The sequence below is a fragment of the Lasioglossum baleicum genome, chromosome 5 (assembly GCF_051020765.1).
Source record: "Lasioglossum baleicum chromosome 5, iyLasBale1, whole genome shotgun sequence".
Classification (NCBI taxonomy): domain Eukaryota; kingdom Metazoa; phylum Arthropoda; class Insecta; order Hymenoptera; family Halictidae; genus Lasioglossum; species Lasioglossum baleicum.
The window spans coordinates 15,173,359-15,197,212 of NC_134933.1; the positions used below are offsets into that span (position 1 = coordinate 15,173,359).

General features: G+C 44.4%; 1 protein-coding gene across 4 annotated transcripts in view; it reads left to right on the forward strand.

Annotated features, from left to right (window-relative positions):
• The window catches only part of Cmpy (crimpy), a 182,683-nt gene that overhangs the window by 6,930 nt on the left and 151,899 nt on the right, over positions 1-23,854 (forward strand). For all 4 annotated transcript variants that reach the window (XM_076424041.1, XM_076424044.1, XM_076424042.1 and 1 more), the window contains one exon: positions 268-410. In XM_076424041.1, coding sequence (XP_076280156.1) covers positions 268-410 — 143 coding nt within the window. The remainder of the gene's footprint in view (positions 1-267; positions 411-23,854) is intronic.

Sequence of the window (23,854 nt, forward strand, 5' to 3'; positions counted from 1 at the left end):
GCGCGGAAAATCGTATCTATTTTCGTCGTTCGTCTACATTCGTCGTCTAGACGCAAGCAATCACTTCTGATGAAGTTTGACGAATGAGGTATATGAGAGAGGCTCCAGGATCGTAAAATTCTGCGTCCAGACGCGTTGAAGAGATCCCACCTCTTTACGAATCGACGAGCAACGTTGTTCGTGATTCGATTCTGTGGTTCTCCAGTTCCTCGAGAAATTCGTACGAGTAAACTCGACGCCAGCCTATTCCCGGTGTACTTGTTTCAGATGCTGCAAGGTCTGCGCCCGCGTCGAGGGAGAACCGTGCGGTGGCCTCTTCGGTTTTTCCGGAAGCTGCGCCGACGGCCTCCAATGCGTCATCAAAAATCTCTTGCCCAACACAAGGGAAGTCGACGAGGGTGTCTGCACAAGTAAGTACGATCCGTTTTCGTCCCTTTCTTCGAGCGCAACGCGCGGTCCCTATTTTCGTCTCCGTCCGAGTTGTGTTTCGCGGGTGACGCTGCCCAGAACGATTCCCGACTACGATAAAGTCTTGATCTAAGTCCTATTCTCAGTTTTGAGCCGGGACATAGATCGTCGGGAATACTATTGCTTTTGTGACCGCGTCGATCGAATTAAACACGGACCGCGGCGGCCGAAAACTTGCTGCATAGCGTCAATTAAACCACTAAACACAGTTCAAATTAATATCGCGCGTTCAGTGTAATATTATTCAGAAAAATGCTATAAATAAGTTGGCGAATGTCCCGTATAAAGACAATGAAAAGCGAACAAGTCTTGTAATTGGATCAGTAGTGGTTCGCAGTCCGATCCTCGACTTTCTTGACCCCTCGCGGGGATGCCCCCCAGTGGAAGGGGTAGGCGAACGGTCTAAGATCGACCGCCTCCGTGGGACTTAGATCAAGACTTTACTGTAGCTCTAATCCGAAGAGTAACTTGTTCTCGATTCACAAAGATTCTTTCGATCCGTTGTTAAAATCGTTGTTATCCGCGAGAAACTTGCTAGTCGATTACGGTCGTGTTCAGGTCTTGATTGCTGCGGCGCAATGTTGGCGACTAACGATTCCACGTAAATGGAACGACGATTGTTTCGTCGGGAATACTGGTACAGCGTGCGTATTGCAGCCAGAGGTTTCATTTAATTGACGAACGAAACGGGAACGGAAACGGGAACGAAGGCAAGAACAACGCGATCGCACGGCCTCGGCCGAACGTCATTTTATTCTTCCCTTTGGCGCGCGTTTCGTAACGTTGCGTGGACTTGGAGTCAAATATAATGTCGCGATTCATGGCGGAGAGCAAGGTTGCTATCGACATACAGAGGATACATCGCGAATAATTGCCAAGGGATGTTGATTGTCGTTAAACGAGCACGAGAGAAGAGCGCGTGTTTAATCTGTGAGCGCGCGTGCTTTCAAACGACGTTAACGGGGACAGTCTTTCACGAGTGCGATAATCGATACGCGAAGGTAATAATAGTAATTCGAGAGGACGGGTAATAACACGATACCGAGACAAATTTATGAGAAGATTGGTTCACGTTTCTCTCGGTTTATTTCTGCGCGACACGGTGTACGTCTGAACACTTCTCGAACGGTTACGATTAAAACGGCGAATAATAGCGTGTCGCGATGCTCCGGTTCGAAACATATTTTTCCTACTGGCCTGCGTTACTTTCGCGTGTCGAACATTTCCTATCATACGCGAGTTATGTTGAAGCGTCATCAAAACCAGACTCCGAGCTCTTTCCTCGGCTTTTCCATTTTATCTTTGTTAACATAAAACGTACCGAGCTATGAAAGTAACAGGCACATGTTGCCTTATGAAAACCACAAGATTTAATTGATTTAAACTAAGATATTTGTTAAATCATTTCTCACGAAAGCATCTTTATAATTTCATTAACTGTAAAATTAAAATCTAGAAGCGGTCATTTGACCGGTCACGAGTGTACTCGTGTTTTCATGTTCGAACGTTGCTCAGAAAAGTATTCTTAGTTATCTTAGTTTAGGGTGAAATCGCTAAAATACAAGGCCTCGATCTTGCATTCGAATGAAGAACAGTTTCTAACTACACAGGCTGGTTTCTACTCCAAATCGCCGGTCAGCGAAGTGTTAATGTTAGAAAATACCTTCTACCCGACAAACAATTCGTGGTCGGTCGAAACGGTTTACGAATCGAACATTAAACGGAGAATTTTTTTCCACAAACGCGTTCCGTGTTTCTGGTTTTCGGTGAGTCATCGTAGAAGCTCGGTGACTGATAGATCTATCATATTAAAATTCGACCCGACCGGCGAAGCATGTAAAAGCTCTTTGCTCGATCGAGATTGTCCACGGAACATGTTTTTCTTTCATTTTCCTAGTTCATCGAATAATAGATTCGGCGTACAGTTTTGATCCCCTTTCCGAGCTCGGATTTTACCTTCTTTCAAACATCCCCACCCTTGCCGTCCAAACTTCTTAACACTTTGAACAAGCCGAGCCGTGACTGCGGCGAGTAGGGGGGTAGAGAGCCGCGTCGCGTCTTTTCGTAACAAAAGGATGAAGAACGGAGAAAGGATGGAAGGAAGGAAAGAAGGGAAGTAAAACGGTACGGTACTGTACGGCACGGCACATCGGGTTCTGTCCGCGAATTTAATTGAACAATTTTTCCGCGGCAACTTCGCGTCGCGTTATTAGAGATAATACTCTTGGCTCTTTCGCGTTCGAGGCAAGAAAAACGCGTTCGGTGCAAGAGGGTGCTCCACAAACGAGCCGTGCATTTTTCATAGCAAGAGGAGAACTCGGTTCTGGGAGGGTTCCAATCACAAGCGCTGGAGACTATAACTTTCCACGGCTTTGCGCTCGCAATTATTCGCGTCTCGAAGGCGGTTCGAGTGTGTCAAAATCTCGTTGTGAAAATCACGTACTAAAAATAACAGTTATTCCAAAATTTTCTACGATAAAAATCATTGATAAAAAGTCGATTGTTAATGAAATTTTTGATAATCAACACAAAATATAAAGAAAATAGACCGAAGATCAAAATAATTATAAAATATCGATTTGTAAGCTTTTTGGTTAGAAGTAACAGTTATTAGTGTCCAATATTTGGATCCTCCTCGATAACTGTTATCGATGAAGGTAAACTACACGACTGCTCAAAGCAGCTATCGATGATCGAATTTCTTTTCACTTGCTCATGATAATGATCGAAATGAACCGTTTCTCATTGATAACTGTTATGAGTAGACTGCGAATTTTATGCACTTACGACAAAAATGGGTACATACAATTCAAAGCTGTGGATATGTTAAAAATATTTAAGGGCATCAATGTATGTATTAGTTTCAGCTTAATAGGATAATAAAATGAAGAATACAGTTATTGTTTGGCTCCTGTGTCCTGCAATCAATGCAAACATTTTTTTATTTTGAATAAATTATTTTGTATAAATTATTTTGTACATTTTGTATAAAATCCGCAGTCTAGTTATGAGTGATCGAAATGAATTTCTCTCGACGACATTTACCAACAAGAGAAAAAATTTTCGGTCACCTATAATCCTCGTTCGTGTTCAATACGATTTTGATCGATGAGATATTTGTTAATCTAAAACCTTTTTTCATTTTGGATACAACAGTTATGGTCCCTGGTGAAAGTAATACGATAGTTGAGTTTGTACAGGTACTCGGAATATTGATCGCGTCGCCTTTGAACATTCTACCGCGCACCGTTCCGAAAGCGATCCGTGTCGATGTTGATTCGACGTTTATCGGACATCGGATTTTTCAAAATATTTTGAATTGGTATACTTTCTGGATCATTTCGAGCACACGGGATCGGTGCACAGAAACGATCTGTTTAGAATTCCAGATTTTATTAACGCTTTCACGCGAGCGAATGCAGCGTCGCGTCGCCTGTCTTCTGTCTCGGGTATCGCGTCTCGCGTCTCGCATCGTGTGCCGCCGCAGATGGCAGGCGGCCAATTTCGCGCAACAGTGCGCTCGAACATTTTTTAAGCCCCCGGATGTGATCGGTAATCCTGTAAACTGACGCTTGTCGCGCGACACGAAATCCGAATTCGTCGATATCTGGTCGGCTTGGCGCGACAGGGGCCAAAGGGGGCTAAGGGGGAGAACGTTCACGGTCCGCGATAGAATATTTCTTTCCGTGACTTTCCACGCGCACATTTTCAACGCAGGTTTCCACGAGCGACGCGTATTCCTACTGCTCGCGCGAAGAGTCACGATCGAAACGAGGATTTTTATGCATTTCGCTCGTAAAAGTTATCGTGAAACGACGGAACGCAAAGTTCGATGGGATTTAACGCAGTTTTCGACTATTCGTTGCTTAATAGAACTATTGCATTACCGAACGAAATCAAATTTTATTCGACACCATTTCCTTGGCATAGTTGCCTATAAAAATTCAGGCTCGAGCGAGTATATTCGCCCTTTTCGCTTCATATTCGTTATTATATTGAGGGCAATACGCAGTTACAATATGTAAACGACGATCGATTTGATGAAGCGAAGTCTAATACTTTCCGAAGCAATATGGAATTAAATTGGAAGATTTTTGTTTACTTACAGATTCTTTGATCTGCCAATTTCGTGGTAACCGTGGCTCTATATCCATCGGTTTTCGTTCATCGATCGATCGGATTTTCTTTTTCAGAGAAATATTAGGTCGAACCAAAAATAATGTTCATGTTCTGAATCGAATCAGCCCAAAAGGACGGCAAGTCGGAGGGTTAAGTCGTCATCGTCGAATCCTTCTATTTATCGACTTGGGCCGTGGTCCGAATTCTACGAAGATTGTTCGCGTAAGTGAAATAGTTGTGCCGCCGGCGAATGTGGCAACCGTCGACTCGTTGAACCAATTTTTAATCTCGGGCTTGGATAGTTGGAAACTCGTTGGAAGAGTTCTCTTCTCAGCTAGGTGCTGGGAGAAAAATAAAAGAGTAAGTAGCTCGACTCGAGATCCGATCTCCTTGCTAGCTGGCGAAAGAAAAAGAAAGCAGATCTCTGCTCGAGATCCTCCTTGATTCGCGGGATTCGTGATCCGAGAGCTCGTAAACGTTTCGATGCTATAATAATTACTAGAGTACAATCTTCTCGTTATTGTCCGAACGCGGCAGCTAGCCGAAACTCTTCCCACCGCACTGTGTGCCGTGATTGCTGCAATCCGCGTCTCGTTCTCTCGACCGAGCAACTTCATTATTATTCTCCTTTGTCGTGCGTCTTTGTGTTTAATTTTCGCGAGAACAAAATCACTGTTCCACTAGATCGTTCTTTAAAGAGTACACGAGGCGCACGATCGAAACGCGATGGAATAACCAATTTGCATTTTGTATTATTACCGGGACAATGGAACCCGTAACAAAAGAATTCAATTTCCATCGGACTCGAGCGTTCGTCGATCGGTTCGCAATAGTTTGCGTGATATTTTTATAAGAATCTGCAGTCCGGTGTTGAAACAAGTCACCGTGACTAATCGTGTAAGTACTCGATCGCGACACAGGGAATTCGCGATTGTCCGAGCATCGGGTGCAAATTGAACGAACACTGGATCTTCATGGAGGCGCGAAAAGAATACAAAATCAATTTCCATGTAGGTTTCAGGCAGCGGCTTTTCTCTCTGGGATCTTTCGTTGCTCGAGGTACGTTTAAGAAAAGAGCTGAACACGCTGCGGCCCGGGATATGCATACGCCCGTTGAATTTAAGCCGATGCATATGCACCGGTACTTGATGTAGAAGCCCGGGTACTCAGTATTCATGGAATATCGTTGCTCGAACGCGAGCGGGCAAGAATAGTTGGGCTATAGGGCGGCCAGCAAATTAGTTTAGCCCCCTTATATTTACATTACCGCGCGTCCATTTGAAAAAAATGAGAAAATGGAAAAGTTGCTCCCGTCGATGAACGACATTGCGCCACGGTCAAGTAGTTTTTATTCAAAAGGATGCGCGCTCTTTAATCGTCGGGCTGAATAGGTCTGAATAGGTCACATGACGGCCGTAAGCTGTGTAGGTACGCGGGCGATTGCACTTATACAATAAACTAGCTAATATACGTAGAATGGGAAGTGTGCGCGGCGCGACATACGCACTCGGCTTCGGCAACCTGTGCAGCGGTGATTGCCGTCGCCCGTGCCAAATATAATCGATGTTTATTACTTCGATTTGTATAACGCGCGACTCAATTAATTTGTGATTTATTCGAGCGGTCCGTAACCGGGTCCCGTCTATTCGTTTGACGTGTGCTGTTTCGTGCCCGCGTTTCACCAGCTATCTCCTACAGCGAGTCCATTATCGTCCGTAATATTTTATTCGGCGAGGCGATTTATTCCATGACATTATCTTCCTTTTTACCACGTTTTTTACGAATATGTTGGACACATTTATTTAATCGTTTCATTCGTGTATTACGGTCGAGCCCTTCCGCCGAATAGAATTTAGCGCCGATTAATTTTTCGATCGTAATAATCGGTGTATTTAACCAGGCGAGCGGATTGCTACAAACGTCTGCCTCGAAATAATCCGTCCGTTCGTCATCCTCCTCTTCTTTCGCTCTCTTTCGCCCGTTCTCCTTATCTCGATAAAGTGAAACGGAATGGCAATTTCCTTTCCGCGCCTCCGTTCAGTTCCATTCAATACGTATAATACGACGGGCCAATGGACCCGACATCGACTTATTCGGCAAGAAGCGCTAAAAATGGATTAAGAAGGTGCTCCGCGCATACGGCATACGGATCGAAATGTATCAGCGATCGCGTGTATGTATTTCGAAAATAAATAAAACGACGCGCACGATATTCGTGGCACGATATACCGAAGCGGGTATTACGTATCAGCTCGACATCGTTTCCGCCAGTCGAAAGAAATCAATCTCCTTTCCGTTGCCTCTGCTGCCTCAGCTCCGAACCGGAACAGAGCGGAATAAGTTATAGCCGGCGCGGCGAGAGAAAGTTCGCAAACGCCCGCCGCCTGATCTTTGCGAATTTACATTTTCGGCGCATCAGCCAAAAACCGATAATGTCGGTGGTTAACGGATTCGGATACAGATCCTGTTCCCAGCAACCTCCGGCCGACGGAGCCTCGAAAAGGCAATAACGTCGTTACGAGCAACGACGCGACGAGTAAATGGCCCGTGAATGTTGAGATATCGGTCGTCAGCTATGCGGTCATCTCTAGTTTTCTTGGTTTCTTTCTTTCTTGCCTCCTTCTTTTCTTTCCTTTTCTTCTCCTTTTCTCTTTCGTTTTTGTCCTCGGTCGTGGTCGCCGTTGCGGTCGCGGCCACGCTAGAGAGACAGGGTCTCGATAGGGTCTAGCCGAGTTCCATTGCAAGATAGCAATCGCCACCCGAGTTTATCACTACTGCTGTTTGTCCGCGGAAACCCCGCCGGAAATATTCTTAGCTCTTATCGCTGAGATGAGTGTCGCACCGGAAAAAGCATTGTCTCGGATGAGGAACACCCACGTTTTTTTGTGCCCATGCATCATCCGAACGTCGCTAGTCCCTCCGTGGAGCTCGAGCACCCTGAGCGAGATCTCTGAACGAAGCTTACGGATGATTGTGTCCGGCGTACAGTCTGTACACTGTACAGTGTATAGTTTGTACTCTGTACCAGGCATGTCAAACTCGTTTATCACCCCAAGGGCCTTATTAAGTATTATAAATTAATTCGAAATAATGTTTTCACTATCTGTGTAATACAGCCCAATTTTTTTATTCAAGCAATGACTTTAATCAATCAAATATTTTCCACTTTGTTCGATGATCTTTTGCCATCTTTCTGGCATCTTTCTGGGTTATGCCAAGAGCAGAAAGTGAAAACATTATTTCGCCAAGACTCATTTCGTAATAAAAAAATACCATGTTCCATTTGAAAAATGTAACTTCCGGTCTCAATCACCTATTTCCGGCCGAACCCGGAAGTTAAAAATATCACTATTTGATAGAGCGCATTTGATTTATAAAAAAAAACACTGAATTTTTGAAAATGACCTACTTTGTAGATTATAAATGGGTGATACGGGTGGTCTGCGACACCCGGTATATGTATACATAAAGATATACATATAACATGTAGCTATGCATTATTGTGTATACATATATCTAGTAATACAAAATAATAGATTAACTTAAAAAAAAACGTTTTACTGTAAATCTATGAAAAGAAATAACGAATATATACGTGCCACAAATTAAAATTATTTTATTAGTATGCGTGCGCGCTCTTCCCTTTCGGAAAGCCCGCGAGCACGTTATGATAGAACCCAGAGGTCTGAGGAGCAGAGCATAGAATGCGGCAGATGTTCAATACACATTGCACGTGAAATAGCGACTTTCCGATACCGGCACGACTGTTGCGTATGACTGTTCTGATGCTATTACTAGCTGCTGGAAAGGCAAACACGAGCGAAGACGGGACAGAAAAACGCGAAATCCGCGAAACGACTTTCGGGGCACAATAACCGAAGAAACGTTCCTCAGGGCGCTCTTCAATTGTTGGCTACGGCCGTCGGACGATGCGAACAGTATTTTTAAGTATTTAATATTGCGTTCGTTTCCACTTTTGGACCACTGCAGTCCGCGGGTTGCTCATCATTGCTATATGTGGTTGGTCAGGCAGGTCTACCGCGTAAAAATGCGAAATGTTGAAATTGTTGGAGGGGGTAGAACAAACACGCAGCGATGTGGTGGTTAAACGCGCGACCAGTGTACGCGCCTCTGTCGGATGGTTGGTTCTCGTAGATAGCGTTGTTACGGTCAATATTTCATTGCAAAGCCCCTCGCGGAGCGTGCATAATTTCATTTTTAATCCGCGGCCGTACGGAACGTAGAAATCGAGGCAGGTGTGCGCCTCGACGCGCCGCGCCGCGCCGTCTTGTTCCTTGTTCCACGCTTTCAGAAATTTACGAGTCTCGTCGAATCGCGAGGCAAAGTGTACCTATATAAGCGTGCGACGTGCAGCGTGCGCACATTCGTTCAAACCAGTTGCTTCGACCTGCAACTTCAACGGATCGAATCCCCAGAGTCAACAGTCGCACAGTTTTCTTATTGGCGCAACGACGATCGCGTTTTCGGGGTAGGCTCGTTTTGGGTTCACTGTTTAATCAGATCGTGAGTAATATTAGAGAAATATTAACAAAGCTAACGGAGTGGGATGCTCGGCTAAACTCTAGAACTAGGCAGGAGTGAAAATCTATGACTGATTCGGGTACCCGAATACAGTAATCGCGCGTTTACTGTCAAACAGCCGTGTTCTGCAGTAACAGTGATCGTTCAGGGACACTATTTTTTTTGACTGCCGCGCCGACCGCGCCGAGACTTCAATCGCAAAGCTGAACATAGAGAAGGACAGAATGAAAGGCCCGCGGGCCCTGTTCTTGGCTTTTCACCCAACCCTAGAGCTAAGTCGATTTTCATAAATGATATTAGCGATGCGTTGCAGTGAATTGATTTTCCAAAAGCCAAAAGTGCGAGGTTCATTTCACGTTTCGATATCCGCTCATTGTCTCGTACAGTACTCGAGAGCATTAATAAACCCACACGCGCACGTAAGCACACACCACATCCTTCACCGTTTAGTCGATGGATTTTATGAAATTCCTGAATTTACCTGGAACCAGCGGACCTGTGTATGTATATAGTACTGTAATGTGTATGTACATTGTACATACACCCTGTATACTTGTATAGCTGTACGTATGCGTATGTACATATAGACTCGAGAGATTTCACGTTCGTAGCTCGCGATTAGTTTTGAAACTCGCGGTGCATAGTGATAATTACTGTGGGGCTGGAAAATTGGAGCAACTTAATCACTACCGATAGAGGTTATTGCTGCGGAACGTACCGATATGTCGGAAATTTCAATTTTTCAACAGCGGTTTCTTGAAAGCTATAAACTAACCACTGATCTCTGTAATTTTGCTGTTTTCCTGCATCCGCGAATCGTGCGACGAAAGGGAGTGCGAGACATGTGCTATGTAGAGGGTGTTCGAAAAATGTTGTTCTTCTTTGAAAAGGATCATGCCTACAAGTGATTTGAAGCAGGGACCAAACATTACAGTTATTCTAAAATTTTCCACGATAAAAATCATTAATAAAAAGATGATTATTATTGAAATTTAAGATAATGTGCAATACACAAAACATAAAGAAAAAAATTCAAAGAACAAAATGATTAAAAAATATCGATTTTTATACTTTTTGGTTACAAATAACAGTTATTAGTGTTCAAAAAATTGGATCCTCGATAATTGTTATCGATGAAGAAGAACTGTTTCGATTCCTCAAAGCAGTTATCGATTAGAGAAGTTCATTTCGATCGCTCATAAGAGTTATCGATGATCGAATTTCTTTTCACTTGTTCATAATAATTATTGACGAGAAAATTCATTCTGGTTGCTTATTTAATTATTGAGTTGTCTACTCTTTTTCGGATGGAGCAAGCCTGTGAAATTCATTGCGGTTTCGTACAACAAGACGAATCAACAGACCATGAGAACAACACAAAATCTGTTTTTGTTTGTCACATCAAAATTTGATTGCAGCAATTAATTTTACGAATAAAACATTTATGAAATAATTGATTGTTTACCATTTGAAAGTTGTATTATTTAATAGTAACTATTACTTCATCAATAACTGTTACGAGCGATCGAAATAAATTTCCCTCATCGATAACTGTCATGAGCGCGATCGAAATATATAAATAAAATCAATCTTGTCATTTTTATAAGGGAACATGTACCAGTTACTTTCAAGGCTCGGTAGGTTTGGGTTAAGGAAATACTACATTTTTAGGACATCCTGTATACTTCGAATGATCAAAGTGATACGGGGTCACGGAATTCCGGACGCTTCTGCAACGATGCTCGATAGTTCGAATTTTCACAGAGGGAATTGCGGCGGCGCGGATCGGTAGAGGGAACCGGTTGCGCATTCGGTGCGCGGCACGGTGTTCGCTTTCAATCGGTAACGCGTGTCGCCGCTGTAGATCGCGAGCTGAGGTTTCCAGTGTTTGCAGTATTTACACGAACCACCAAACTGGAACATCTAGTCCTTCAACGTTGTCTCGAACGACACGCAAACACGGAACGCGATAACGGTTAAATGCTCTCGGGAAGAACAATCTCCGATTATATTTACGCTATCGAGTTTCCACTTAAACCCAACGTTTGTTCTTGGCCCTAATTCGCCGGTTCCTTTGCGACTAGGGTTGCCATCCGTCCGGGTCTCCCCGGATTTCTCTTGGTTTTCAGTCGGGTTTTCCGATGTTATCAAAATTGGACATTTTTTTCGAGTACTGTTTCAGATGTTCAAGTTTGAATGTGTAGTTCAGACGTGTGAAAAGCGTGTCACTCTTTATCCATTGATGAATAGTGATTTAATCTAAAGATAATCATTAATCAAAATGAGTTTTAAGGGGCTTATAGCGAAAACATAAGAGACTCTACCAAACATGTCATTCGAAGAAAATGTTTTTTTCACCACTTATTTTGCAATTGTTGTAAGCAAATGCAATGGTTTCGTAGCAGAGAACTTTTTAAAAAATTTGAAAAATGAGGATATAGTCCCAAGTGTCCTCTTTACGGACCTGTTTTTGAGAAAACGGGCGCTTTAAAATTGACGAAATTAAAAGTATTTGAAGTGAACGCTGACCGCGACATACAGGATCGAGAAAGACGACATTTTACTATAGCTCTTGAACCAAAGGAGATATCCGCCTGAAATTTGTAATACTATAGTTCATTAAAAATGATTCCTATCTACTGATAATTATCATAATAAATATATTGTCCGGGTTTAAGACGTAAAAGTCCGGGGTTTTTATGCCGTTCGTCCTGGGTTCGCGATTTTCTAGATGGAAACTCTACCTGCGACCGTTGCATCTTATCTAGGATCGATTTGTTGCCAACGCATTACCTATTCGGTGCCGAAACTATTTCGATCGACTGGAAATGTTTCACGCTCGGCTTCGTTGGTTCTCAACTTGCCGATAGCGGTTATCGGCTTTCCGCGATCGTGCGCGAGAAAATTTCTGCGCGCTCGAGTTGCAGTCGAGGAGGATGCATACGCGGTACGAGTGCACACTTCCGTCTGGTATATTTTATGCAGGTACGCGGCGTCGACGGTTTGCTTTTCAGGAGAAAACTCTTTACGCGGGGACACGGCTCACACTGGAACGGCGAAAGTGCCGGCGGAGTCGTTTTTGAGGATGAATTCGCTTAGCTGCCGCGCAGCTCGTTGTCCTCGAGCTTTCCATTTGAGCCGCGTTCATATTTCGTATTTTGTATTCCGTATTTCGACAATGCGTGCAGACCCGCGGCAGATCGCTATGCACCGTGCTTGCACCGCTGCGGACGATACAGATCCATTTCCAGCGCCGCCTTTTCTTCGAATATTCATAAACAAGAAGATAAAACGCCGTCGGAGTTCGTTCGCCTCGCTCATAGAGTACCGTTTGCTAGTTTGTTGCCCTCTTGTTTGCGAGTAGTTCGCGCAATATAGTAAAGTCTTGATCTAAGCCCGATCCTCGGTTCCGTGCTCGAACATAGATCGTGTGGGGCTACTATTCTTTTCTGCAAACATAGAAGGAACATAGAAAAGGACAGCGCGGTCCAAAATTTACCTGCATACCGTCAATTAAACCACTAAATACAGTTCAAATTATATCGCGTTTAGTGTCATTTGAATGAGAAAGACGCTACAAATATGTTCATGAAAATCCCATAACAAAATAATGAAGAATAAAGTAGTTTCGCAATTGGATTAGTACAGGTTCACACCGATATACCGAACCTCGTATCGGATTACGCGGCATGTTAACCCTTTGCGCTCCGGAGTATTTTCCAATTTTGCTGCCAACAACTCCCGATATGTTATCGACATCCATAATTTTGTTTACCAACAGAACATTTATGGATATGTCGATAAAATATCGATAACAACAATTATGTTAATCAATGATATGTCGTAATAAATTTTAGAATAAGATATATTACATTTTCGGCTATAAACATTTTTATTTGCTTGGATTTATATGCTTGGAGTGCAATCTAGTTCTGCGATCTGACAGTATCTCTCCCGTTTTTGAAAATATTCGTTCACTTGGAATAGATGTCCCAGGAACTGACAAATATTTTATGGCTATATTTCAGGGAAATGTATCTTATTTAACTTCCGCGTAGCAAGTGTTGTCGTCATGATGGATCGAAGGAGACTAATGGTACAGAGGGAAATACCAACGCTATTCCTGTTTATAAACACAAATGAAAGCTGAAAGAGCAGTCTGTATTGACATTTACATCGAGAACGAAGCTTGTATTATTGATATATCGATAACAATTGTATGTGTATATTGATAAATACAGTTTATCGATATCTTATTGACAATCATATCGTTAAGTACATTTCTAGCTTAGATCTGGACTTTACTGTACTTACTCCGCGCTGCAATCTTCCCGGTTTGAACAGTTTTCATTGATCAAATCAGACGGATTCTTAGGGTGGATTTACAGTGGAGCTGCGAGTATCGATGATAGCGGCGCGGTGAAAAGAAACCAACATTCGTGACAACATTTCGACACATACTAATGAAAAAGTACATATGTATTTTCTTTGTTTTTCTTTTTTTTCACCGCACAGCTCACCTCGCTGCTCCATTATAAATCCACCCTTAGACAACGCGGTCTTCGCGGACCATGGAAGAAGGCAACGATGCTGCCGGGTCAGCTTTCAATTCAAAAAGAATACGACGATCCGATCGATGGGTTACGCGTTATCGGCCGGACATTTGATTTTCGGGGAGGCCGCAATAAAATTGAGAGGGTCGCGTAATAGCAGGTTTGCGGTCGGAAGTAGGATTCGAGCGGACATGGAAGCGGCCGGCCGCGCCGCGCCACGCGGGGACCTCCGTTTCGAATCGAGTAAACCAAGAATAGAGAACGCGGTAGTTGGTGGTAGTTCGCGGTAGTCCGTGGTCTATGGCATAAACTATATCCAGCAGTTTTGCGTCGCCTCGAACCCTGGCGGGGTTACCTCGCGTGCGCTGTATGCACCGCGCTTACAGTTTATACATATGAATTTATAGGAGGAGTAATGCGTCGCGTCGTTGTACGAGGAAAAATAGGAATTCCACGTTGGTATTTGAACCGGTGCCATGCTTTACCCTACCGTTTTGGTCCACAGAAATGCGACAGGGTCGGTTGAATTTGCTCCGGGCACCTTGTACAGAGTGTATAAAAAGTAATGGTCATCCAGGGCTGAATCTACACCTCTGGATCGGTGAACATTTATATGAGAAACTTGCCGCTAAATTTTTTATAACGAAGAAAATTGTTTTGGTAAAGTTGTTCTTTACATCAACACCTTCCACTCATCCAGAAGAGAAAAAGTTTGAAAGAAGCCACATGTCACAAACAAATAGTTATTGAGATAAAGCTGTTAAAATTTTTGCAAAATTTGATTCTGTGGAGTTATACGTATAGACAAAAGCCTACTACTATAATCCACGCGACCGTGTCGATGAGACAGAACATAATTGTGCGTGCCTCGAGCAAACGAAATTTAAAGGGACATTCGTCGCTAGGCCCGTACGACGTCATCGTCTCCCTGCCCGTTCGGATCATAAAGAAGTTGCAAAATATGAAAGAATATCTTACATCCATTGTTATAAGAGTATTAATCCTGTATTACACTAAATATGTTACCGTACCTCACCGTTCCTCCAGCGGATTAGGCGATAGACCTGCAAGGGACGTTATAGCAAGCAAAAAACGCATGCGAATCTTCAACTCTTGACTGGTAGCACCAATATTCAATTTGAGGTACTCATTGCATTCAGCTCGACAAGTTCTTTCAAGTTCGATTCTGTAGGTTGCATAGTTTAGGAGTTATAACACAATTTAATTTAAACTTCTTGGTTTACCGAACGTTTAAACAGCTGTAGCTTTTCAACGGTAGGTTTTAGGAAAAATCTGAGACCACCTTGGCGATTGAAAATTTAATTCTCTATAACTTTTATATTTCAAACTTTTTCTCCGACGCGATCTAAGGGGTGATGCAAAAAACGATATAATCTCGAAAATGTTGATAGTTTTGCTGTAAGGCATTTTCGGCCGTAATTTTTAAACCGTTTGTCGGAAATAAGTTTTGGGCAAACAGGCTTACTTAGCGTGCGAAAGTCTACAAAATGAGTTCAACAGTTTTACAGAAGTTAGAAGCAGAAATATGGTCAAAACGTGACTGAGCCACAGCAACGCGTGGCCGGGTTAATAATATGTATTAATGTATGTTAATCGCACAATAGTGACCGATGACTAAAGATTGATGACTGATCATCAACCACTAAGTCACTAATAAGCAATAGCTAACGATTACTTAGACCTGTGACTAATTATTTGCCATTTAGTTATCACTAACTAATCAAACAGTTGATTATTGCCCTACTCTGGTCTGTGGAAATCGCTGCCATCTGATGATGGACGATCAGTACATTCACCAGATTATCAGTCAAGGTTCGTAGGAATTTATGAACGGTCTATATCCGATTGGAAACAAGGATCTTGCCTTGTTACCGAGACAATTACCGAGAAAGGGTTGCGATCGAACGGTCGGTATCGAGATTAACAAAGGAACGTGACCGGATTGCGATTCCGACAGAGAAAAAGCGGTGAGTAACTCTTTCCTGAAAGTTGGCTGGAGAGCTGGCCGACTTCCGGTTTGTGTGCATCGTGCACGGTGGTGTAGACGCGGATCGGGAGAGCCCAGTTTCTCAACGTCGAGCAACAAATCTTGAGAATAGCTCCGTGCACCGCACTGGATGGCATTCCTATGCAACGGTTCGTCTGCGAACGTCTACGGCTACTCGTACGGCTATTCGTATGGTTGGCTACTGGCTACCGGTTACCGGTTACCGGTATTCTATAGAAGCGAGTACACGACCACGAAAGTCCATAGATCACCCGGCTGCAATGCATACAAAACCCCGATATCTACTCTGTTGCTGCCTCCTGCATCGAACCTGTTTTCCCGTGACGGTCCAAGAAACGCTGCCAACAAATACGCAGTTCGACAGCTCCGTTACCGTTATTGTTATCGTTGTCGCTATCGTTGCCGTTGCCGCTGCCGTTGTCGTCATGGTCTGTGTTATTGTCGTTGTTGTCCTATCCTGGATCTGCATGTGCTAGTCGAAAGTCGGAGAAACGCGATGACAGTGATTCGAGCTGAAATTAGGGAGACAGTGGCAGGTACATAGAAAGGTGGTAAAGAGAGAAGTATTGAAATCAAAATGACATGGAAACGAGAAATTCGAGTAAAAATAAGATGATTCCTCAATAGATGAATAAACTATCAGTCTCGAAACTGTGTTTTCGAATTTTCGCGAGATCGACTGCACGGCCACGGAGGTGTACGTTTAAAAGCGTAAACGAATAGAAACGAATAATATTGAATATCATCATTCGTGTTTACAGACGTAACCGCAACGCGCAGTGCTGTGCGGCGTCTACATTTTTATACAGGGTGTCCTAAAAATGTTGGAGTTCCTTGATGAGGGCGACTCCTGAGGTCATTTCAAGTGACATTTTCCTTTGCGAAAATATCCACCTCTTCCTGGTTAAGGAGTTATTAACAAAAAACCACCACGGACCAATCAGAGCGGCAGGCTCCACTGAGCGCAGCGTTGGTGTCGAGCCGCGGTGTGGCAGTGAACAAGAGCAGGAGCAGAAATTGATTTAATTAGAACTCACTTATTCAGCCATGAATGCAGTTGCTGCTTCGAAATGCGTGTCACTAGGCCATTCGGAGATGAACTGCACAGTTAAAATTAGGGATAGAGCAGTGCCGTTAAGGGACGTATGGTCAGGTTGACGAACTGCACAGCTGGTTTCGTTTCCAGGATTGCAAGGGTGCGGGATGTTTCTTCGCATTTCTCGATAATGCAAAGATGAAGATTTTCAATGGCCAAAAGCGCTAGATAAAAGATCACTCTAGGTCGCAATCGCCCTTGTTTAGTGTTTAATGTTTAATGATGTTGCCGGTTGGCGCAGACAGAATAGAACAAATTGTTTTTTTCACTTTACTTTACAATGTTGCAATGTTCTCGCCTATGCGTATGTCTCTCGCAATCCTCGAGTACGTCTGGCGCGGCTCGCGGGACCGAATTCACGTAAAAGGAGAGAGGGACACGTGACTCCCCCTAATTAACGGTTGAATCCAGAACATTCTTTCCACACGCATGTCGCACAATTCGTAACAGCCCTCAGAAGTCCTATTTTTACGTTTACGAGGCGTAATTTGCATTATTTGGAAGCATAAAGCTGCGCATGTAGCTATTTTCATGAAACTGTGACAGCTACATGCTGGTGAATAATGCAAATTACGCCTCGCAAACGTAAAAATAGGGCTTTTGAGGGCAATTGCGGCCTAGATTGAACTTTTATCTAGCGCGTTTGTCTACTGAAAAACCTCATCAGTCCCGAGAGGGACTGCTGTAAGACTGGAATTTATGACACTCGTATGTTTCAGTTTTTCTGCCGATTGGTACGCAAAGTCGATGGGTAACTTGTTCGAAAAAAGTCTGTCCTTTTACCCAGCAAGAGATAGAAATGTCAGGTACGCGTTAATATCTTGTTAACCGAGACGGACATTTTTGGAAATGAAAGTGTCACTCCGAATGATCTTCGGAACCGCCCCTTTTAAGGTTAAACGACGTTTTTGGGACACCCTGTGGAGTATAGACTACATATATGCAGAGAAAATTTCATTACACATTATATTACATTACCGCTACGCCTGTATGGTCGGCGGCTTCCCGAACGCGTTACGGTTCGATGTTGCGACCCGTTGCCTGATCCGTGGCAGGAATTTGCTCGATATTTCCCTCGGATATGTTTTTACGGTGAAATCGTTTGCTACTTTGTACCGTGTCTCGAGTATTTAACCCGGGAACAATGAAATTCCTGATTCCCTGCTCCGGATTCTGCTTTTCGACAATCGAAATCAAATCCTACGAGGAACAGTCGATGAAATGACCCGTTTTTAACATTTCCAGTTGAACGTTAATCCCGTGCATACGTACGTGAACAGAATAAATTGGAACTTTGACGTTACACGCTTGAACTTGGTACGAATTACGAACGATTCGGAATTTCTCGAATTTCCCAAGGATCCTCTAACACGAGCCGACCAATGGTATCCGATCGAAGCAGATTTTTCACGGTCTCTCGGGAATTATGTGCCGTGGAGGGTTAAGCCGAGGTATCGCTCGTGTATCCTGCGGGATATAGTACATACAGACTAGGTACTGACAGACTGTCTGTCAATCCCACAGTTGTAGCTACGTTGCATCGGTAATGTCTGCCGATGGGGAATGAGCGATGCGCAATGTGGTTGTCAGGTACCACGCTCGTAACGGACAAGGTAACATGATCTCTTTGTTATTGTCTTGCTTAGAATGCTTATAGAACCGGGCGCGAATCTATAGTTGTTATTATGATAATTAATTTTGAAACTATCAAGCACTCCGGGTAGAGTACTCCGCGAACTTGAGCTCTGCAGGATATACGACGCGAAGGAAGATTATACGAGATCTTTCACTAGGAACATGAAACGCCGTAAAAATTTGTTAGTGATCCACTCGCCGGATATAGAGGAGTTGAAGGAGACGCGCGATCGGTCGAGCGATTAATTCGAGAACGCGGGCTTCATAATCGGAAGACGAGGCAGCCACCGTTAAAATGCGGCAAGCAGTGCTCGAGATTCAATTTAAGGGGTTAATTGGGATTCACCGTGGGCGCGCGCGCAAAGGGAATAACTCTGAAAGTTCCGGAGAAATTAGGCGCGTTGCGACGCGACGCGACGTTTCAGCCAAGTGGAAGTCTCCTGCAACTTTTTCGCTTGCTCCGAGGAGCTCGTCTCAGCGGCTCGAAGCGGCTAAAAAGCGATGCGAAGCGGGTCAAAGCTGATAAAAGGCGATGCAAAGCGGCCCAAAGCGGCTAAAAACCGACGCGAAGCGGCGCAAGCCGGTTAAAAAATGATGCAAAGCGGCTACAAAGAAATGCAAAGCGGGTAGAAAGCGATTCAAAACAGCTCAAAGCGGGTAAAAAGCGTTGCAAAGCGGCCCGAAACAGCGGAAATCTGTGAAAAACGCAACGAGTCGGTTCTTCTTTGCGGAATGCCACGAACCGCTATCTATTCGATTCGCCATTAGCTTCTCCAGTTTCGTATATACATTATCTATACTGTGGAAACAATGTTTCTGGAACGAAGGCTGGAAAAATAGAAATTTCGAAGTGAATCGTACGTTTACGGCCATCGTGCTCTTGAAACATTCATGATCTCCGCCATTGTTCCCGCACGCATCGAACAAAATCAATCGGTTGGCTTTACGCTGGGAAAAATCGATTCGTTGTCCTGCCCGTTTAACCTTTTATGGGACGAATAGCGACTCTATCAAATTTTCAACTTTTTCGCCGTTTTTTCTCTCTCCTCCCTTTTCGACTGAAAATCGAGCCAGTAAATAAAATCAAAGGAAAAAAGGAACTGGACAAGGCTGTCAACGAGTGGTTGAAGCTGGGTCGTGTGCTGCGCGAGCCGTTTCAAAATTATGAAATTGTTGGTAAATGAAATGAAAATGTCGACGACGGAACACACGTGTATGCATATGCATGTAGAAACGGCAGGCGATTAAAGATTATCGGCCGATCTACGATCCATTTTACGCGTGACTCGTCGTTGTTATTCGCGGATTACAGGCCGGATGAAAAGCAAAACAATTCGTGCACGATGCGCGTTCGAAATTCGACGGCATTCGACGGAATTTGACGGAATTTGGCGGAATTTTACAAAAGCCACTAGCGGCGCGGCGCGCGAGGAGCGATGGTGCGAGTCCGCGCGTTGTTAAATAACGAAAACAAACAATAACGCACGTAGCTCATAATCGCGTCGGATCATCGATCATTGTCTGCTCGACGGCTAATGAGAAAGCATAGCTCTAGTTTCCGGTTCGTTTAATTGTTACGGGCGGGCACGTCGCGACGTCGCGCGTCGGCTTCGGGAAACAAATAGCTGTCAAGCCGGGCGGTGCATTTTGATGCGGTCCGGTGTGCGTGTGTGCGTGTGTGTGCAGCATGGCTATATTTTTTTCCTGTTACAAAATGCGTGGGGCTGTAAAGTATAACACGCAGAGAACGCGCGACTGCCCGATGAACATACCTTTCCCGTTTATCTATTTCCCGTTTCCCGCTTTTCGTCAACGAATGATGGCGGCACGACTCCGGCGAAACGTGCGTCGACTGATCAAGCCGGATGTCGTTTCGCGCTTGTAATTTACTTAGCACCTGGTCAGAGCCATCCGTTATTTTTCATAACTCTATTTACTTGCTGACCGGGAATCTGCATTTTCGAGTCTGTCGCGGCAACGCTGCGTAGCGGCGACACGAGTTTATTTCTCTGTCCCCTTCACCCCGGGAATCAGATTGCCCGGAACAGTCGGAGTTTGATTTTTCGAGCAGCTTTTTGCTTTTAAATGGTTGACAATCCCATGACCGAGAACGAAAGCCGATTTTGTCCGGGTTACATTCGCTCGCCGCGCTGTCGATGAAGCCGCTTTGTGCAATTGCCGCTTTAGATACTGCGAGCGAAGCGTATTGGTTCCGTGGACAAAAGATCAGGATCTACGAGAGACGCATCTACAGGACCGGCGAACAAATTCTGGTGCTTGCAAAACAGCCGCGAGAGAGAAAACTGGTCGGCGACTTCGAACGAATTGCCGAGTTTCGAAAAGCGTTTGTGAGGTTCGCGAAAAGAAGGTGCGCGGTTTTGAAAAAGTTTTGAACAGTCTAGTTTTGCGATAAAATGGCAGAGCTTACGAAGTTGTTCTATTCGAAGAAAATGGGATTAAAGTTTAAAGAAGCTCGTCGGGACAGAGCTTAGCGGTGCATGGCGAGGACTTTGTGTCGCGCAACGAGGGATGAAGAGGGACGAAGAGGTATTAAGAGGGATGAAGAGGGACAACGAGAGGTCGAATGGAGTGTAGAGGGTGGGCAGAATATAGAGATACGGAGAACGCTTTTATGCGGTGTCGCTGACGTCGAGAACGAATAAAAATAAAGACGCGCACGCATCGCCCACTGTAAAATCATCAGCTCGCGAATACATCAGCGAGCATTGTTCCGTAACGTAGCGCGACAGCGACCATAAATGCCAGAAGGGGGGCGCTTAAAGCGCGTTAAAGCGGTCTCTTTCGGAATCAGCGTACCGCGGCTCGCTCCTTTGTAATTCGAATCGCGAGAGAGCTTTTCAAATTTCTCGTTACAGTGTCGGGGACGCGATCCGCACGAAAACTGAACGGTGCATCGTATACGGTATACAATATACATACAATATACAATACGCGCTGTTGCTGTTACGTTTAGCCGGAAGCGCGTTAACGAACTTCTCGTTTATAAATTCACCGGCGAATACGTTCTCGTTGCAGCTTGCTATTACAAAGATCGGAGGCGGCTACCCGCGTAACGCAACGTAAAAATGCCTGGTCTTGATAAATATTCTAATTAGCTGCGCTGCGATAGTCGGCAACTGATCTCGATGCCGATCGTCGATAGTCGAACTGGTGTGTCTCGTCAACTCTCCACCGAAACAGATAGATTCCGTCGAACGTGTGTGACCTCGTTACGATTCGCGAGCGATAATCGGACAGGTCTCTGGTAATTTCGGGTCGGCTGGCTTGTTTGCGCAAATTCGCTCAGGATCCGGGATTTTCTTGATCGAAAGGCGATCCGGATCGTTCGCTCTCTTGGTGTGTACTCGGCGAACCGCGGCCAATTAGCCGGAAGCGCGTTCGGACCATTAACTCGAAATGAATTCGCGTTTAGGGTTTGCTTCGGCGCGGATGGTCGATCGGTAAACCAATCGGCAAATTCGATTTCTGGGGCGGTCGACCGTGGATTATTAAACTTATCGATCGGCGCAGCGGCGACTCGGCCTAGCCTAATTCGTCTGGGTTTGGTTTGATGGCGGGGGAGCAACCGAGGAAGGCTATCCGACTGTCTCTGCTTCCGAGTTGTTTGCGGCCAACGTTGCGTCCTGTGCCGCAACAAATAACCCCCGTTCACCTCTTCTTTCCCCCCTTCTTGCCCCTTCATTTTCCGTCTCATTATATAGGGTGAGTCACCTAACGTTATCACCTCAAATATCGTTGTTGTTTTCAAAGATACATTAAATGTCTTGAGGACAATGTTGAATGGTAAAATGGGGCTCGTACGTCACCAAAAAGATTTTTGTTTTTATGTCATTTTTTTAGAGATATCAAGGTCACCTTCATTGTTTTAAATGGAACCACCCTTTTTTAAACATCTATACATTGATAGTCCCTTTCATTTCGAATTCGGTGACTACAATTACTCAAGGCCATTCAAGGTCACGGAATGAAAAAACCTGATGAATTCCTGATATTCCCGACATAAATTTCATCGGTTTCACATATCGCTACATCAGGAATTCATCAGGTTTTTGCCGTCCGCGACCTTGAATAACCTTGAGTAACTATAGTCACTGAAATCGTAATGAAAAGGTAGATGTTTAAAAAAGAGTGGTTCCATTAAAAAAATAAAGGTGACCTTGATATCTCTAAAAAAATAACATAGAAACAAAAACTTTTTGGGTGTCGTATGAGCCCCATTTTATCATTCAACTTTGTCCTGAATACATTTAATGTATCTTTGAAAACAACAAAGATATTTCAGGTGATAACGTTAGGTGATTCACCCAGTACATATGTAGATACTTGTGTCTCGCGGCGCTCTAGAAAACCGAAGACGCTTTCTCGACATGTTTCCTTCTCTTCGCTTGAATACGTTACGGCGTTTTGATACACGGCGAACCGTCACATCAGACCGTGACAATTCGGCAGGATGCGTTGAAAAATTCAGCTTAATTTAACTTTGGTCTGACTTATCTTCGTGTCTACTCGCTCCGGATCACCGTAACTGACGGTCCGCACGGTTCCCGTGTATTATTTGTGATAAGATCGCTATCTGGTTTTGCGTGTCGCATGTAATTGAATTCGAATTAGTCGTTAGAGGGTATATCGGGGCGGTGTGCGGCGCGGCGCCCTATGCCCGGCGTTCGGCGCTCAGCGCTCAGCGTTAGGAAACCGCGTTATATGTATTCTCTGGGGCACGATAGAAGCCTTAGTTCGATCCGACGTATATTGTACCCGGCCTGTTTACCGATGTTAGGCAACCGTGCGTAATTGCACAGACTTTCGTAGCACACGGCGCAACGTATCAAGCCAACCGCATCAGGGATTCCGGTTCCCGGCGAATATTTTCGCGAGTCTCGTTCTCCTCACCAAAACGTCGCGGTAGACGAATAATTCATTCGCATGGACAAATAGAATTCATGTTATTTCTCGGTCAATTCCTCGTCGAAATGTTTGATTACAATTACAACGAGTCTACATTTTTAACGCTCCGGATATCCGAGCACCGAGAACGGTGTATTCTCTACCAAAGTCTACGAGAGTCTTGACTGAATATGCGCGCGGACAAATGAATCGGTTTAACTATTTCCAAATAGAAGCGTTTCAGCGTTCATCATCGATTATGGGAACTCGGGTAAAATGGGGAGGAGCCGTTCCGGCTCGTCCGGCGTTCCATGAAACAGTTCGAGACGGGGCGAGATGAAACAAGATGGGATGAGACAAGACGAGATGGGACGTGACGGGACGCGCGCGACGGTTCCATCGTTGAAAACCGCGTGTATTCGGTCTTGAAATCGATTCTCGGTGTCGTTGAGAGTTTCTATTTGTTCGAGCGTTTCTTTATCTAAAACTCTACTTTATGGACATTGT